At 41.9% G+C, this 18,830-nt stretch overlaps 1 protein-coding gene across 3 annotated transcripts in view; it reads right to left on the bottom strand.

Annotated features, from left to right (window-relative positions):
• Nucleotides 1-1,041: 1,041 nt before the first annotated feature.
• The window catches only part of CLNK (cytokine dependent hematopoietic cell linker), a 154,859-nt gene continuing 137,070 nt past the window's right edge, over nt 1,042-18,830 (bottom strand). For all 3 annotated transcript variants that reach the window (XM_008518825.2, XM_070613237.1, XM_070613236.1), the window contains 4 exons: nt 17,584-17,717; nt 16,249-16,326; nt 11,667-11,822; nt 1,042-4,808 (listed from right to left, as the gene is read on the bottom strand). In XM_008518825.2, coding sequence (XP_008517047.1) covers nt 4,662-4,808; nt 11,667-11,822; nt 16,249-16,326; nt 17,584-17,717 — 515 coding nt within the window. In that variant the 3' untranslated portion in view covers nt 1,042-4,661. The remainder of the gene's footprint in view (nt 4,809-11,666; nt 11,823-16,248; nt 16,327-17,583; nt 17,718-18,830) is intronic.

Below are 18,830 nucleotides of genomic sequence, written 5' to 3'. Positions count from 1 at the left end.
GGACCAGAGAAGCCATACTTCCATCTCCTGGTCTGCTCCATTAGGCTTCATGTCATTTGTCCTTAAAGACAGGTCCATTCCATGACAGTGTCTGTTGGCATCCTTGTGTCAATTCCACCACTGTCCAGTTATGATAGCAAGCCTGGACATCTTAACTCACAAGGCAAAGAGTTGGCTTTTGTTTTTTTCATTTTTTGCTTATTTATATCCTTAGCTCATTCTTATATTAGGCTGTTTAAAGCCCTTTTGACTTTGTCTAACTTTTGCAAACATTTTAAGTTTTAGTGTAATGAACCTATCAATCTTTCCCTTTATGATTTATGTTTTCATTTTTTTTAAGAACTGTTTCCCTATCCCACAGACAAAAGAATTATTAGAAGAAAATGCAAGACTCAATTTAAAGTTTGCTTTTCACTTTTAGCTATTTGCTCCATGGAGAATTTGTTTTTAAATATGACTTGAAGTAGAGACATAATTGCATTTTTCTCCCATATGGTGAGCCAATCTCCCCAGGACACTTACTAAAGCATTGTCCTTTCCCCGTGGATGCCGCCTCTATTGTGTTCACTTACCCACGTGGTAGGTAAATTGCTGCTTCCCTAGTGACTAGAATGGCCTAGAATAGTGCCCTAAAGATAAGAATGCTCAAAAATAGACGGACGAAGTGTCTGTAATTCTAAAGCTTGCATTCTAGAGGCTTCCTTCAATTCTGCTTGAACATCTCCCCTGGGCAGCCTTCCCTGACTGTCCCCTCCCCAGTGCATCCATTTCTGTCTGCCAATACAACGGTGGGACGAGGGAGAGAATTACCGAATCTATGTTTCTGAATTGCGTGATTTTAATTACATGTGTACTTTGCCTGCCAGGCTTTTAGCCTTCAATCACAGGAATTGTGTCTTTTTCATCTTTATCCCTCAAACCTAGCATAGGCTAGTGCTCATATGTCAAAAATTGATCTAGAAATTTTATCGTAAATTTACCCTGAATATGATTTCAAAAGGGCTTTAGGGATAGTAGGGCATGAAACAAACAAAATTTAACTATATTTTAAGTTTCTTTATTTAATACTCAGTTACAGAGATAATATGGCATTTAATTACATATTTGCTTTCATTTAGGTTAGCACAGGTGTAAATCATGAGTGTTCAAAAAAATGTAAATATGCTTAGCTAGAACAAATGTTACTCAGGATAAAAAAATAGATAACAAATATAATGCTAATCATATACAATATGGATCATCCTATAAAAAATGTGTGTATGTGTACACACACGGCAATGGGCTAAATTTGACAATGGGGAAAATTTGGATTCTTCTATAGTAATTAGAACAGAATATTCAATTTCAGCTATGATGTGGCTACTCAAACACAACACCCCCACCCCTGCCATATAGCCAAGAAGGAGAATTTTCCATTGAATAAATTTGGAAAAATTTAAAATTTTTTGGTTCAAAACTTTTTAAAGCCATCTCAGATAAGCTTCATCAAAATATCTAATGTTGGCCTCACTCACAAGCACTCAGTGATAAGTATTAAAATGGAAACACAACAAAGTAATGGGAAACCAACTTAGATTATCTTATTATATACCTGTTGTCTGTTTCTCCCACTAAATTCACTATAATTCCAACATTTACAAGAGCGCCTAGCAGCGAATTCATATGCAGTGCACAAATAAGTGCAGCAGGTATTACTAGAGAGGAAGAAGACATAAACTGACCCAGAATGGGAATTACTTAGTCAAAAAGAAATATCTGGAATGTATAGATGCTATAATCAGATAAAGCTAAAATTCCACTGCTTTACTGAGGCTGGGTATCAAGTGACACTTTCGAACTAAAAATGAAATAATACTTGAAGAGGGATTAAAACCCTCTGGAATTTGGGCATGCCAAGGCCAAATCATTGAGCTTTCAATTTCAGAGCCAATAAGCAGCTAGACCCTGAATAGGAGAGTTGTGTGTGAAGAGCTTGTTTTCAGCCACGACTATGTCACTGTAAGATTTTTGCCAAGAAAACATAGTTTCCTCAATTATAAAATGATTTAAGAATACCTTCCATGCCTTCTTTACAGAACTGTTGTAAGAATCAAGTACAATTAAAATTTATACATCCTTATTCTTTAGTAGTCTATTACAAGCAAAATGTCCTTATTGTAATCAACACTGAAAACCAGAACGTCACTATGGCAGGCATGGAGGTGGGCCATTTGCATCTCCCTTGAAAGAAGAACCTGCTGATCAATAAATCACCTGACAGCCTCAGCTGCAGCGCCTTCTAGATCTCCCATGGCATTTGAAGGCTGTGTTTTTCCTGGTCAGTCTCCGGTAATGGCTTAGCATGGTGATGTACTAAGACCTGGCCACTTCTGCCCACTATGGTACTCTCTCCTCTATGGGCAGTCTTTGCTCTGGATATTACCAATGGGCTGGCCAAGACTCTCGCAGAACTGCTTCTCAGACTGGTGCTTTTCCTACTCATTCCTCCCTTCTTCCCTCTTTCCTCTTATAGGCGTCAGCCCTACGTCCCAGCCTGAAGGCTCTCCCTGTCTACTCCTGTTCCTTCTCCCCTTTATCTTTCTCAGGCGTTGCCTCCAATAAATGTTTGCACTTCTAACTCCTGTCTTGGCATCTGAGTTCCAGAAGACGTAACTAACATGGTCTCTCAAATCCCAATCATCTAAAGCAATCCCTGTCAATATTTTGAATTTTTTATTTCTTTCCAGAGATTTTCATATGTATAAATGTTGTGGGCGTTTTATTATAAGATGGTCGATTTCTACTTCTTTTTCCTCTTAGCATCATATCATGCATTTGTGAACAAGAGGTGATAACATATTTTTGGAAACATAGACCTCATCAGATGCTAACTAACACCTAATGCTCATTTACTTTAACAACAGCAATGCTTGAGGAGACTCAGGAACATTTCTTGAGAACATAGCATTGAGTAGCACAGCCCCAGGGAATAAGCAAATCAGAATGATCTGTAATCTCCCAATAGCTTTTGAGGATGAAGGTCAGATTCTTCCTGCACACGTGCCTATGGCCTCTCTGCAGAGTCTGTTTCCACACTGGCCTGGTTTTGCTGAAGTCCGGTTGAGAGTGACCAGCAACCACAGTACCTTCAGCTCTGAGCAGTCTGCTCCTCGGTAGCCAAGCTCCAATCCAAATACTCTTGTGTGTGGTTCGTATGTTATTCTGTGCAGCTGCACTCTAAGACAGGCTCAGCTGGCGATCAAGAGTTCCAGCTTTACAAGCAGCTTCTGCATCAAATCTCCTGGTCTAACTTAGAGGCATTACTTCACATTGCCCTTGTGAAAGGAGAGAACCTGGGCAGTTGGTGGGCTGGTTGGTAGATGCCAAGTGCTCCAATCAGAGTGCTCATTGTCTGCTTTTTTAGAGAAACACTGGGCATCGTTGGTATTGTTTTCATTGATATCTCTTACCTTCCTATTCTGTTGATTTTACTGCTGCATTAAATCTACAATTACATAAATATAAATTTCACATCTAGGCTTTGGTAACATTTGAAGTCATTATATACATTAATTTCAAACAGAATTCTTTTTTTTTTAAGTTTACCCCACTATAAGAGTTTATTTATTTATCTGTTTCAATGTGGGTAAATCTGTATTTTCAAATTGTTTCTTTCTCTCTTTCTCTTTAATTTAGCTTTTCAGTTTGATTGTAAAATCCCACAGGGAATGTAGTTGGGAAGATGTGCTTGAATGGAGCCAGGCAAAGCAGATAAAGATCTGGGCTCTCTTCTTAGATTAAGATCAGTAATCTCTTTGAGCCTCAGTTTCCTCATCTGTATTGTAAAATAGGAATAAAATGAGATCCTCGTAGCCTTGAGAGGGGACAATATTGTGACATGTGCAATGTTCCTGCCAGATATTAACACTAATTAGAGGAACATTCTTCTCTTCCTTTGAATGGAAGTCCACAGGTAGAATTTAAAAAAAAACATTGTACTTTCGCTCAGACTTAAGCTTACTTCCTATTATGAATCTGCTAATTCCACTTTTTTTTACAGCAGCTCTAAACAGTCTGCTAGAGACTGGTCCATTGGCCGTTTCACACCATAGTCAAAGCATTTCTGATTTCTGTCTTTAAAGTGATATTTACAAGTGTTCTTGTTTTCCACAGCATATCCCTTTCCTATAATTAAGTTTCCAGGATGACAAATAGAGCTAACATTCACCAACATCCTTAGCATAAGGAATCACGTAGACGATGGAAATTCACAAGTCCAAACAGTCCTGAAATAAAGAAAAGGCAGTGCTGGGTTCTTTAAAGAGCGTAGATTTGGGAATCTCACCTAGGCTTCTTGTGTGCTAACTGCAGACATTTAAGCAATAGCTTCTTGTAACCTCTGTTGCTGGTCAGTAACATGAACGTAATGACCATGTTTATAGTTTTTTCTTTAGAAGATACTTTTTAAAAGTTAGTTTTAATTTTTGCATCTTATAAATATCTCTTCTGTGGTTTGAGCTTTTAAACTCGTGATTGATTTTCTAATTTCCATTATAGAATGTTTTTCTTTTCTGTGAAGCCAAAGAAGAAATCCCTTAAAGCCACAGAAAATAATCTTTTGAAATAAATGAAAAACGATAGAGGCGTTGGATGCACTGAACTGAAGATAAACACAGGCCAGGCTACCAAGGTGAGAAGAGTCTGTTGAGAGGGAGTGGCCGAGTCAGGTAGCACTGTTCCCTGTGGACCCCAGTTTTATCTTTCCCATCAATTAATATAATAGGAAAATGCTTGTAGTGTTCAATGATGTCTTCCACCGAATCAAACTTCTGAAACACAGAAAAGAAAGTTCATGAAAATTTAGATATCTATCTTTTGTGTCTGTAGGTTAAAAGTGTAGCCTAAGATGCTTTGTTTTACTTAGAGAAGAAGTTAACTTATTTAAATTCTTTGGAGGCCCGCCCGGTGGCTGACTGGTTAAGTTCCCACGCTCCACTTTGGTGGCCCAGGGTTTTGCCAGTTCAAATCCTGGGTGCGGACCTAGCACAACTCATCAAGCCATGCTGAGGTGGTGTCCCACACAGCAGAACTAGAAGGACCTACAACCAGAACATACAACTATGTACTGGGGGGCTTTGGGGAGAAGAAAAAAGACAAAGATTGCAACAGATGTTAGCTCAGGTGCCAATCTTTAAAAACAAATAGAATAAAATAAAATTTTTTGGATTATAAAGATGTGTCAGAAAGTGATTTTTTAAAAAAAGGGATGTGGCAAAGAAACTCTAGAAGGATGAGTGATAAGAATGATAAGATAGGGGCTGGTCAGTGGCACAGCGGTTAAGTGCACACGTTCTGCTTCGGCAGCCTGGGGTTCACCAGTTCAGATCCCGGGTGCAGACATGGCACTGCTTGTCAAGCCATGCTGTGGTAGGCATCCCACATATAAAGTAGAGGAAGATGGGCATGGATGTTAGCTCAGGGCCACTCTTCCTCAGCAAAAAGAGGAGGACTGGCAGCAGATGTTAGCTCAGGGCTAATCTTCCTCAAAAAAAAAAAAACCAAAAAAACCTATAAGGTAACATGGGAGAACACAGGGACTTGGGAAGACCAAAAGTGAACCCTCTGGCAGCTCTCTAAGCTTCCCACCGGTGGAATGTTCACCAGAACCGGGTCAGGCTGGTCCAGGTGCACTCTGTTGTGACCACATGTTCCTATGGTAAGCAGTTCAGCTGAGTTAATTACATAGCAGTCAACCTGGAGCATCTGTGGCCCTCCCTTACCTTGACACCAACTGTGACAACCCAAAATGTGGACGTCAAGGCCTGACCCTCACTCAGTAAATTGGTGGGAAAGGCCTGCAGTGAACTCTCCCTCCTGTAAACCCCTCTTGTAACGAATTCCGGCATAAGCAGAAAGAACGGTGACGACCACAGGGCTGCGGGTCATTCTTAGCCAACTTAAGCTTCCTTCCCTGGGCTTCTTGTGAAATAAGGAGGTGACAGCAGACCATTACACTTTTATGTTTCTAGAGATGTACGGATAAAGTGCTCTGGCGATTTAATGGAAAGTGAGATTATTTCAAGTTTAGGAGAATCAGCAAATGCTTTGTCAAAGATAATAGCCCTGAAATGGGCTATACATTCTGGGTGATTCTAGGTAAGTGGACAAGGAGGGCTTAATGATATTTAAAGCAGAGGAAGACGGTGCACAAAGACAGCTGTTGAGAACACGTGGGCATAGACGGTCATTCTGATTGGCTGAGCTTGGATGAGTTCTTGAAAGTGGATATAGGGAGATAAATAGGAAGAGCTTGCACAACCTGACTTCTACGCCTTGAGAGAATGTTGATCCTCCTCAGGAACCCTGGGAAGTGAGCGGGGCGGGTAGAATGACCTTCCCTGAAGGGCTAAGGAAACTCTAGCTCGGAGACACGGACTGGGCTGACTTGCTCAGAGGTCACGTGGCTGGAGGACCAGGACCAGGAATGGAGGCTGGTTTTTCTGGATTCGAGTCTGTTTTTTCCTATATGCAACTTTGCCTACGGCTTTTGACCCCGGTGCTCCAACAGACCAGGGTAGAGATGACACAGCCTGGAGGAAGGGAGTCCCGGTGGGGGGAGGGGGGACTCTGATTCTGCTTTTGTGTTGAATGCTCCTGCCTCTGCCCAGTGCGGCCTAGCACAGAAGGATTCACAGGCCTTAGGGACACCCAACAGGGAAGGAGACTGTCAAGGTCCCTGTCCTCACGGAGATTACCTTCTGGTGGGGGCAGGCAGAAAATAATTTCTTATACAAATACATAATTTCGTGTAGGGATAATGTGCTGTGAAAGTAATCACCTTTGGGCTCGAGAACCTCACCAGGCCACCCGGGGGCTTCCCTTGGAGGCTGCCTATGGCTTCTCGGAGGGAACTAATTTTTCCTCAGGGGAGCGCTCAGTTGAAACGCTAGAAAACTGCACCTGCCATGGCCTGGCCTCCTTCCTGCCACCTGTGAAGCAAGTAAGCATCACATGGGGGAAAAATCTTGGAGAAAGAGACGTGGAGTCATGGGTCTCCTAACACGGACCAGTCTTGGGTCTGCTCCCTTCCTGTCTTTCCTGGTGACTGAGTCAACAAACCTCCCCCCTTCCCACCTGAGCTCATTTGAGTTGGCTTTTGCTTTTCTCACTGAAAGCGTCCTAAGTAAATCTGTAGGCCACTTGCCCCCTGAGCCTTTGACTGGGTCTGTGGCAGAGTTTTCAATGAGATAAGCTATCTGTCCGCCCCTAACAGGTATATAATGACTATTGGTTGCTACCTGATGCTATGGTAAGGTGGCTTCCCTGTTGTCACTGGGAAAGTAATTTTTCTGCTACTGAAGTCATAAGTTAAGGGCCTGTGGAGATCAAGTGCCTGAGTTCCAAACAGGGCTCTCCCAACCACTAGCTGTGTGACCTTGGGCAAGTTTCTTACACTCTCTGTCTCAGCGATGGTAATATTAGGACCCACCTCTGAGGGCCATTAGTTGAGTTGATGCATATCCAGCATTTAGAAGAGAGTTCAGTACACAGTGAGTGCTCAATAAATGTCAGGCATTATTAGGACCTTTTTCCTTCTAGGTTTGCCAAGAATATGATGAAAGAGCAATGAGGTCACCAGAGAAGTTTATAGACTATCATTGTAAGCTTTTAGGAAGAAAGGAAATTTTTATACGTCATTTCCAGTTATAAACTAAGGACAGAGTTTTCTTGCTCTTTCTTCCTACTTGACACAACAAAAAGTGATTTATGGAAAAAACTTTTCATGCAGAACTCTTCCACAAAATTGGTTAACCCACATTACCCAAAGGAAATCATCTTTCCTGGTGTTAATCTTCAGAGGAAAAATGCTTGCTTCACATTCTTATTCCTGTTTTCTTGAGGATGGTCCCAAAATAATGAATTCAATGTTAATTGTTTTGGTAATCTACAAGGGTGACATTTTGTATAAAATTGTAATTTTAGCAAGTCATAGGAAGCAAGCGAAACAGGAACAATAAATCATACTGTCATTTCTTATTATTGACTTCTAGCAATAGGCTCACAACCCATATATTACCCTAAAGAGCCTTGTAAAAAAGATTATAATTAAGCTCTTATTTTTGTATTAAACGATTTTTTTTTCAGGAGGACAGAAAATGTCATCCTAATGTTAGATTTTAAAATTTGTTTAAACCTTTTTGTTAGCCCTATATACCAATTGTGGGCAATGTTTCACTGCCAGAAAGGTAAATAACTCTGTTTGGGTATGCTCATAGGGGTGAAAGAAGGAAAGAGAGAAAAAGAGAGAGGGAGGAGAGAGAAGCAGACAGAAGAAGTGAGAAATAAACCCATGGGTTCATTGTCTCTGTCTCCTACTCCTTAAAGTTTAATTTTTCAAGTAAACATCCGTCATAATTTTCAGCAGCTTATCACACACATTTGTAGGACCCGGGAAAGTCTGATGGCTGAAATTGCTCCCCTCTACGAGCTGTCACAGAGATGTTGACAAACGTGATGTCTAAACCTCGGGTGCAGCGTTGAGGCGTGCTGCAGGTGGAGCGCTGAGGAAATTTGTGGCAGGTGCCTCTGGCTGGCCAGGGCTGGTACTCTACGGCTGGCTCCATATTTCCAGTCTCTCCCTGCCTCTCTCCACGCAGACAGGCACAGATTACCGGGGGACCCCCTCGTTGGCTGGGCCTCTCCTGTACTCCACTCTGTGTACCCAGAATGGAGCGTTGCCTCCAGCACAGTGCAGGCATTTGTCACCCCGTGCCTGGCACACAGTAAGCTCCCTGTAAGTGTTACCGATTCTTCAGCCAGCACTTTGCACTGTTTTCAAGCCGGCTGGGGACTGTTTTGTGTTTGGTCATGATTTTATCTGAGACTGTATGAGGATGTTAACAGATTTGCAGGCCACCTTGAACCCCAGCTTTACCATACGGTAGTTGTGACCATGGGCCAGTTACTTAACATTTCTGTGCCTTAGTTTCACCATTGATTAGATGAAGATATTGGCAGCACCTACCTCACAGGGTTGCTATGGGGATAAAATTGTTCAAGTTAGTTAATAACCATTGACGGCACAGAATAGTGTCTGTGCGTAGTACGTGTTTGTGAGTGTGAATAAATAATATGAAAAGGAAACTCTTGCCTGGGATGCATGGGAGGAGAAAATTTTGGAACACAAAAGGGTCTTCTTAAAGTAGGCACTGGAATCCCTAAGGGGTCCTCAGCGATGATAATTAGAGCCACTCACCTGGAAGCTGAGAGTCTAATCTCTGGGCTGTCTGTCATAGATGACCATTTACCTGCCGAGGCAGTCAGTGAACCTGTGATGATCTGATTAAATGCTATTAGGATGTTATCACAGAGACACTGCTTCCTCTTTTCTTAGCAGACCAGAGTATGGCATGGTTGGGGAAAAAAAGCTGTAACCTCTTTAGGTCTCAGTTTCCTCACTGGTAAAAGGAGTTTAATAAGGCGTCCTTCCCTGAGTTTTTGCGAGGACAAATGTGAGAGCAAATTAAACAGCATCTCACAGAAGGCCCCGCACATGTTAGGCCACATGATTTCCATTTTCTGTAGTCTCTAAGGAAAAGGAATCCTTAATTCCAAGAACTTGAAAGTTGTATAAACCTTTTTTTTTTAAATGAGAAATTCTATAAGTCGGAAGCAGGTATAGTACGATAAAGGGAAATTGAGCTGGAAAGTCCATTAACAAGAGGTATCTGGTTGAGGGGAACTATATCCTAGTTATTATGATTCAGTCATAATAATGAAAATAGAATAACTAACATTTACTGTGGACTCGATTCTCCCAGGCAGGGTTCTGACTGTTTTCCATTCATTAACTCACTAATCCTCATTACACAAGCAAAAATGGGCTGCTCTCTCTTGAGTTTGGCCGTAACACTTTCTTAATGTGGCTCTATTTAGCAGATTTAGGTATTAATCTAGATATCCACTCATGCTCTCCTTTATGCCCAAACTTTTCCAGGCTGTAGCAAAGGCCGGTGGACTGACCCCTCGGGAGCCCGGCCAGTGCAGAGCACACCTCTCCAGCCACGTGTGATTCTGAGAAAAGGGCTCTGGATCAGGCCCTGGGTTTAAGCTGGAATCTTCACACAGCTGCTGATAGGATTTTCACATACGTGCCTTCCTGGAGCATTTTGGCAGCCCTGGCAGTATGCCTTATTTTGATATCTATTGAAGAACAATAGATATTTGTGTGAAGATTCTAGTTTCATATCATATTAGTTTTCTTGGGCCTCTGTAGCAAAGTACCACAGAAGGGGTGCAGGGAGCTTAAACAACAGAAATTTATTCTCTCACAGTTCTTGAGGCTGGAAGTACAAGATCATGGTGTCGGCAGGGTTGGTTTCTTCTAGAAGAGCCCTCTCCTCTTGGCTGGTAGATGGCTGTCTTTTTGCTGTGACTTCACATCTGTGTGTTTCTGTGTCCTAATCTCTTTTTATAAGGACACCAGTCCTTAGGGGCCACTTACTGATCTCATTTTAGCTTAATTGACTCTTAAAGACCTTCTCTCCAAAAACAGTCCCATTCTGAGGTTCTGGGGGTTAGGGCTTCAACATACGAATTTGGTGGGGGATACAATTCGGCCCATAATATATACCAACAGATAAAATTGAGGTCTGGAGATGCTAAATGAGAATCATTGAGTTATAGAAGTCTAGACTTGAAAAGAACATTTACATTTGAAGAAACTAAAGCCCAGAGAAGTTAAGTGACTGGCCTGAGCTCACATCCTTGGTAAATAAATGGTGAGTCGGAACTTGAACCTTACTCTTCCCTTCCCTTCTCTTCCCTTCTCTTTCCTTCCTTCCTTCCTTTCTTCCTTTCTCCATCCCTCTCTTCCACTCTCCCTCCCTCCCTTCCTTCCTTCCTCTCTTCTTTCCTTCCTAGAAGAGTTGAAAGAGCAGCCTCTCCCTGCCCTCTCACTCCCTGTGTGTCTCTAGCCATTTACTTCATTTTCTGAGCCTCAGTTTCCCTATATCTAAGATAAGAACAATCGCTATGTCAAAGAGTTGCTGAGGATGAAAATGAGATAGTGCAGACAGACCAGGCCTAGCACAACACATGCAGTGAAAATCAATCTCCTTTCTCTCTGCTTTATTCATACAGTTATTAATGAATGCTTTAACTGATGCATTCCTTTACCCAGCTGACTATCAGCAGATCTGTACTGAAGGTGGGCATGCTCAGCATAGCACTGAATGCTGTGATTGAGCTCACATTCAACTTGGGGACACCAACCTACCGATTCCTCATGCTCACAGAGGCTGTCAGAAATGCGTGCAGTGCGAGTTAAGCGCCGGGGCAGGTAAGGAATGTGGCATTAAAGTGGGGTTCGGTGGAGGCCTCCTGGGAGGCTGAATTTAGATGCGTCTTGCAGAATGAGTTTTCTCTAGTGGGCAAAGCAGGACAGAGGGTGCATGGAATGGTCAGGATAGACCGCTGGCCCCGCGAGCTGAAGTGTGAGACGTGTGCGGGGATGCTTGTGGACAGGCCTGGCAGGACTAGATGACATTCTCCACCTCCAGGGCGGCGCTCTTTTCTCCTGTCCTGCAGTTACGGGGATGTGGAGATGACTGGGCTAGCATCCCCCAAACTCTCCCCTCACTTGTTGTCTTTGGCCTGGAAAAGGGAAACCGTGAAGTTATGCCCACCTCCTCTCCTCTGAGTCCTGTCCCCAGCGCAAACTGCCGATTCCTCTCCAGGAAGCGGATTTTCACATTGTAGACTTTGTTCCCATAAAACACCGCCAAGACGTAGGGCTCTGCCCTGGATTTCGTGGAACAGTCTCGGACCAAGAAAGTACCATCCTGAAGCAAAAGGAAGGAGGATTATCTTCTCAGGAAAGCCAGCGTCCCACCCTCACAATGTTGGCAACAGCGATGCGTGCCTGTGTGAGATTCCCAAATGGCTCTAATTTTTGGGAAACCAGTTCTTTATTCAATTTAATTCAGTAAGTATTTAAGGAGTGTCAGTATGTATGAGGATTCTTGTTATGTTCTGAGAAGTCTACCAATCAGATCATGACACCCCATCTTCCAAGTCTTTCAACATCCTCTACTCAGCATCATGCCTACATCATTTGCATGACGTTCATGGGTAAATGCAGCAACCTGTCTTGTGGTTTTATCTCTCATCGCTCCTGCAGTCTCTGGCCTCTGCATCCTGCCTCCAGTCAAGCCACCATTTCCCAAAGGTGCCGTCTTGTTTTTGGGCTCCCAGCTTTCACACACGCCACCCCCTCTGCCTGGAGTAACTCCCTCCCCCTTGCTGGGTGTGCTTCCCTTCATCTGCCAATGTTGACATATATCTTGTTCTGCCTGATGCTCAGGTATTATTCCAGGAAAAGTGAGAGCCATCACAGGCTTTGAGCAGGAGAGGCTTTTAGCATATAAATTGGGTCTTTGTGTGGGGAGATGTCAATATAGGACTACGGTCCCCAAAAAAGATGCGGGGCTTCACAGTCATTGATATTAAAATGAGTGGAGAGACTCTGAGGGAGGAGAAAATTTGGCCTGGGTTGAGGTAGAGGCAAGTGCAGGGCAAGGAAGAGGAGACAGAAAAGGAATTTAAGCAGACGTCTGAGAGACAGAAGGAAACCCAGAAGCTTCGGTGTGACAGAAGCCAAGGGAGGAGAGGGAGGCTATCCAAAAGAAGCTCAACAATGTGAAGTGGTCTGAATAGCCAAACTGCATGGAAGCAGAAACAACAGGGAACAGCAACCAAACACACACATAGATACAGAGGACAGACAGGTGGTTCCCCGGGGAAGTGGGGGAGGGCCAAAGGGGTAAAGGAGCACGTGTACTGTGATGCATGGCAACTAGACGTTTGGTGGTGAGCATGACGTGGTCTATACAGAAGGTGAAATATACTGGTGTACACCTGAAATTTGCACAATGTTTCCTCAATAAAAAAATACATAAAAAATTTAAAAAAAGAAATAATCAGGCACACCCTGGGGAATAGCTCAGGATGAAGGTCTGGTCATAAAAGGCTAAGAAATGGAGCAGTCCTCCTGAACATAAACACACCTACAAGCGCTAGTTTTGTGCTGACATCATCTCATTTATGATGAAAAATACTGAAAAATCTGTCACTGTGCTTGCATGGATTATTGTATAGATGGTTATAAATGATCCACAAAGAATAGATAGTAAGATCTGTAAAGAATAGACCTAAGTAGATGTGTGCAGCACTTACTATCTATTCATTATAAAGATGGATATATATAATAATTCATATTTATAATAGTTATATAGAGACTATATTTAATACCTATATTTTAATATATAATTATATTCTATATTATTATATAATACATGTTATAACTAACACATAGATATTATAGATAATAATGGTTATAATACTATATAATAATGTTATAAATACATTAAAGCTATAAATAATACTATAAAACTATGGAGATGTTATGATGATTGAGGCTTATTGAGAATTGCCCTCAGGATGCCAAGCACTTTACACACATTATTTTGTTTGATATTTACATAAAATTTGAGGAGGTGTTTTATCCCCATTTTGCAGGTAAGGGAATTAGGATCTAAGAGCTTAAGTGAATCCCCCGAAGCGTCACAGCTAGTCAATGGAATACCTAAAAGTCAAGCCCAAATTCTTGCTCTTTAAATATACCAGCCCCCAAATACATAAAATGGGATAGAGAGATTTTCTGGAATTTGTTCTGCCTAAAATATTCAGCTGCAATTGAAGCCTTAAGACTCAAGCACAGAACATTGCCAAAGATAGAGAGGGAGATGAGGCCAAGATACGTGACCAATTTTGGGATTTATCATTTTAAACTCTGCGATGAGTTTGTCACAATAAATCTGGGCAATCCTGTGATTTAAATTAAATTATCCTTTATAAATGGGAAACACATTTTGGTGATGCTAACTGAGACAAACAGAATAGGAAAATATGAAGTTATTCAACTGAGACTCTGTTTTCTCAATGTTTTTTTCTGGAGGAGGCAGAAACAGGCACACAGAAGGGGTTGGCGGAGGGAGCATTGACTGAGCGCCCAAACGTTGCTGGAAGGACATTACGTGACCTATACATTGCTCTTCTAGCACCACGCACACATCGGCATCTAGAAGCAGGCCTTCTAAGAGCAGTTTTTCGGTTGAGAAATAGGCTCAGAGGGTATGATGGCCCATTTGGTACTATTAGCCAAGAAGAGGAACGCAGGTTGGAGCTGAGCCTCCACAAGTCCAGCACACTGCTCCACCATTCTACCCAGCAGAGATTAGCATGTGGGATTCCCCAGGGAGAGGGGAAGGAGGGTCCTGGAGGCAGGGCACCACCTAACCACACGTGGGTCCCCATCTAGAATGTAAAGAGCTTTCATGGCTACTAAAGGCAGCCGTGATTTTGTGAAAAGAGCACTGATCTGGAATACAGGTTCTGCCACTTTCTCCACCTTGTGACCCAGAATCTGACTTAGCCTCAGTTTCCTCATCTGGAAAATGAGATCCTTCTATTTCTACCTATACGTTCAAGACACTTGGTTTGCAACTGTGTTAATTTCCTACTGCTGCTATAACAAATTACCATGAATTCAGTGGATTAAAACACAAATGTGTTGAGCCAGCCCTGGTGGTCTAGTGGTTAAGTTTTGGTGCTCTCACTGCTGCAGCCCAGGGTAGTTTCTTGGTTGTAGAGCCACACCACCCGTTTGTCAGTTGTCACACTGTGGCAGCAGCTCTCATAGAGAACTAAACTAACAACTGGGATACACAACCATGCACTGAAACTTTAAAAAAACAAAAACAAGAAAACCCAAAAAACCCCCACAAATGGATTCTCTTACAGTTCTGGAGGTCGAATTCTGATATGGGTCTTACTGGACTAAAATCACGGTGTCGGCAGGGCTGGGTTCCTTCTGGAGGTTCTAGAGGAAAATCCGTTTCCTTGCCTTTTCCAGCTTCTGACTCATGGCCCCCCATCTCTGACTCTGACATTCCTGCCTCCCTCTTATAAGGACCCTTGTGATTATATTCAACCCACCCAGATAATCCGGGATAATCTCCCCATCTCAAGATTCTTAACTTAATTACACCTGCAAAGTTCCTTTTTCCAGGTAAGGTGACACGGTCACAGGCTCTGGAGATTAGGATGTGGACACCATGTGTGTGGGGTCATTGTTCTGTTTACTATAGCAACTTACATATAATTTATCTCATTTAATTTTATAACATCAATTCTGAGAGCTAGATTTTATTAAAATTTTATTAGATACCTGTCATTACTCACCCATCCACTAATTAACTAACTTACTCGTTTTGTATTTCCTCATTCAACCATGACCATTTAGTGTTTAGTTGAGGATAGGTTTTGATGTTGCATTGACCTTGAGAAACCTTCTATCACTTCTAAACAATCTAGGATAGTTCTCTGCACATAGAGTAGTTGCTTAATATCTATTCCCTATTTGTGATCATAGTTATAGCAGTCATTTGATCCGATCGCAAATACTCCAGGTCTTCTCTCCTTTTGGTCACATGGTATGTTTGTACTTCCTCACCCCCTTTGAAGTTAGGTCTGGCCAATGAAAAGTGAGCAGAAGTGAAGTGTTAAGAGCCAGTGTGTGACTGGTGTCAACACACATTGACATGGAGCCTCCAGCAGTCTGGGTCTCCCTACCCAAGCCTACCTTGGACATGAAGTGCAAGCAAGAAATAAAGTTTTGTTATACTAAGCAACTGAGATCTTGGGGTTGTTTGTTACTATAGTATAACCTATCATATCCTAACTGTTACAGCATTTATGGTCTCTGCTCCTTTCCTGAAGAAGTGAGGCATAGAGACCCAACTCCACCTTGGGCAGACCATTAGTAAGGAGACGAAACTTGAAGAAAGCAGAAGGAGAGCACCTTCCACGTGACCTCCATTTATAACCCAGCTTTCATATTTGATTTCCAAAATACCAGCTCCTTAGGGTTGATTTTATTATTTTCAATTAACAAATAAAGAAAACTACACTTAAAGATATACAGGGACTTGAGAAAGTTACACAGCAGATAGACGACCCAACCAAGTCTCAAATCTAAAACTCTGTTTGAAATCCCCCTTCCAATTACAACCTCCCAGCATTGAGAAATACAGGGCAATGCAGGAACTATTGCATCAAAGCACACTGCTTGTTGCGTCCCGTGCCTACGGTCAGGAAACCATAGGATGGCTATAGAAGCAATGAGATGGGCTCTGTAGAAGGCATTACCTGGTTCTCCTTCATTAATACCTCTTCTACTGCCTGGCGACTGTACTCTCCAATGTACCATTCGTTGTGCTGGACATCCTGCAGTAAAGGTTAAATGATGAATATCTTAGTGTCAAAGGGAAGTACTAATTATTAATTAATTAATTAAAATTTACATTTGTTCCACCAGTGCCAAGTCACAAATTGATTTATTGTAGATATGCAGTACAAAAATTTTATCCCTGGATCTGGAGATAGACACAGAAAAAGTAACTGCAGCTTAGGAATTATGAAATTGGCATGACAGAGTTTGCCTGTCATTGAAAGTAATCAGAAATTTCTCCCCACCGATTGAGAAAGGCCCCCCGGCGCCAAACTCGGAATGGATAATACGCTTTCTATCTATCAATGCTTTCTGCATCTGCACTGTGAAGCTTATTGAGGTGGGATGTATATTGTTTGTGAAGCCTATGTGGCCCTACTCATCATAAACATAGGAGGGGAGGGAAACACAGGTAGAGATTGTGAGCATCTTTATGCCACATGCCTGACGTCACTTGCGGTGGAACTAAGATTTGAAACTTTGTCTGTCTTGTTTTTTTCCTGAGCCCAGGAAACAGATGAAGGACTAACAAGAATACATCTGTTATCCATTTGCATCCCTCCCTCTGTACGTCTCCTCTAGGGCGGGACCCTAACCTCAGCATGTTGTCTGGCATGTGATAAGTACTCAGTAAAAGGTGTTGGACTGTTCAAATGAAGTGAGTATATGATATGTGGATCTTCTGTCGGAAAAAGAATTGCAGTATGCAAATCCCTGTTAATTCTAAAGATTATTGAACAGCCTAAAATATAAAACACCATTTTTTGGATTAATTAAAAAAAACACACTGAGAATCTGGAAATATGCGAGTTAAAACTCCGGTGAAAGAGCAATATAAAATGTTATATAGCAAAATGCTTTTTAAAATATTAAATATGTAGGGGCTGGCCCCGTGGCCGAGCGGTTAAGTTCGCGCGCTCCGCTGCAGGCGGCCCAGTGTTTCGTTGGTTCGAATCCTGGGCGCGGACATGACACTGCTCATCAAACCACGCTGAGACAGCGTCCCACATGCCACAACTAAAAATGGACACACAACGAAGAATATACAACTATGTACCGGGGGGCTTTGGGGAGAAAAAGGAAAAAATAAAATCTTTAAAAAAAAAATTAAATATGTAATATATAATGGTATGTAACCAGAAGGGGAAAAAAATTAAAGCCAATTGTGATGATCTTTTAGCCGTTGTTCAATAAAGCTCTATTTAGATGTCAAGTTCATCTAGAAAGAAGTTGCAGAGATGTGTTTGGTTTACCTTTTCATCAGACCTTGCGGGGAATGTTTTTCTCCAGCTTGTGTTTTTATAGTATAGCAAATTTTCCTGAGAGCTGGAGCTGCCTGGAGACTGACATCTCTGAGGAGAATGGGACTGCATGCTTTCTTTATGATCTGGGAAAAGTAAATGCACATTTCAATATGATCTCCTTACTGTCTCAGGCCACCTCCCTCCAACAAGGAGCTGGAACCCATTACTCCTTCTTGTGTCTGTGGCAACCTTTTGGTCTACACCACACCATCTCCCTCGGGACACAAGTCTCCTCTGGATTGTTCTCTTCTTCAGCTTTTGCCCTTTCCTCTGTCTCTAGGGCATCCAAGCAATCTTTTAAAAATGTAATTCTGACTTTGCCAACCCACCGCGGTAAAAATCCTTCCATGATTTCCTTTACCTCTGGAAGAAAATCCTAACGTTTATCGTCTGTCAATAGTGCCCTGAATAATCTTTCTCTTCTTCTTTCTCCATCCATCCATTCATCCATCCATCCATCTACCCATCCACCCATCCACCCATCCACTCATCCCTCCATCGCTCCCTCCATCCCCCATTGTCCACTCTAGTCTGGCCATAGTGAACTTTGTTCAGCTTCTTAAACAAGCCAAGCTCGTTCCCAACTCAGGAAACGGCATGTTTTTTTTAAATTGTTAACTTGAAAGAACAACATTTGTTTTAATGGAACACCACTTTTTTAACCTGAAAGAATGACTGACAGACAAACTATGGTTATTCAAACTTGGGCATTTGGCAGATGTTGTATTATAAATAAACAAAGTGAGCCTGTCACCTCATGGAAAATGGCACAGTATTTGTTGCCAATAATAAAATTAAACTTTTCAAGTATGAATTGGAATTTGGAAAAACTTGAATCTGCCACTCTGACATAACAGCATCCCCACAGTGAGAATTTTCTGATGAGATTGGGGGTGTTACTTACAAATGTGATTTTAAAAAATGTTACATCCTGAAATATGTTAACATTGGAAAGACCTGCTCAGCTCCATGAATCATTATTTTTCAAGTGACCAATGCATGATGCTACAAAATCATGCCTGGGTAAAAGATTCTTTAAAACAGTGAGATAGACCAATAAATTTTAAAGTGACCAAATGCAAAATAATTCATTGAAAGGGTTTTGATTTCACATGGTTCCTAAGCTTTAAGATACTACCACTCGTCAAGTTTTGATCTGGTATTTTCTCTACATTCTTCAATGAAACTAAGTATCT

This window comes from Equus przewalskii, chromosome 3, assembly GCF_037783145.1.
Source record: "Equus przewalskii isolate Varuska chromosome 3, EquPr2, whole genome shotgun sequence".
NCBI lineage: Eukaryota > Metazoa > Chordata > Mammalia > Perissodactyla > Equidae > Equus > Equus przewalskii.
Note: the sequence above shows the minus strand (reverse complement) of the source record. Positions and strands in the feature narration are given on the sequence as shown.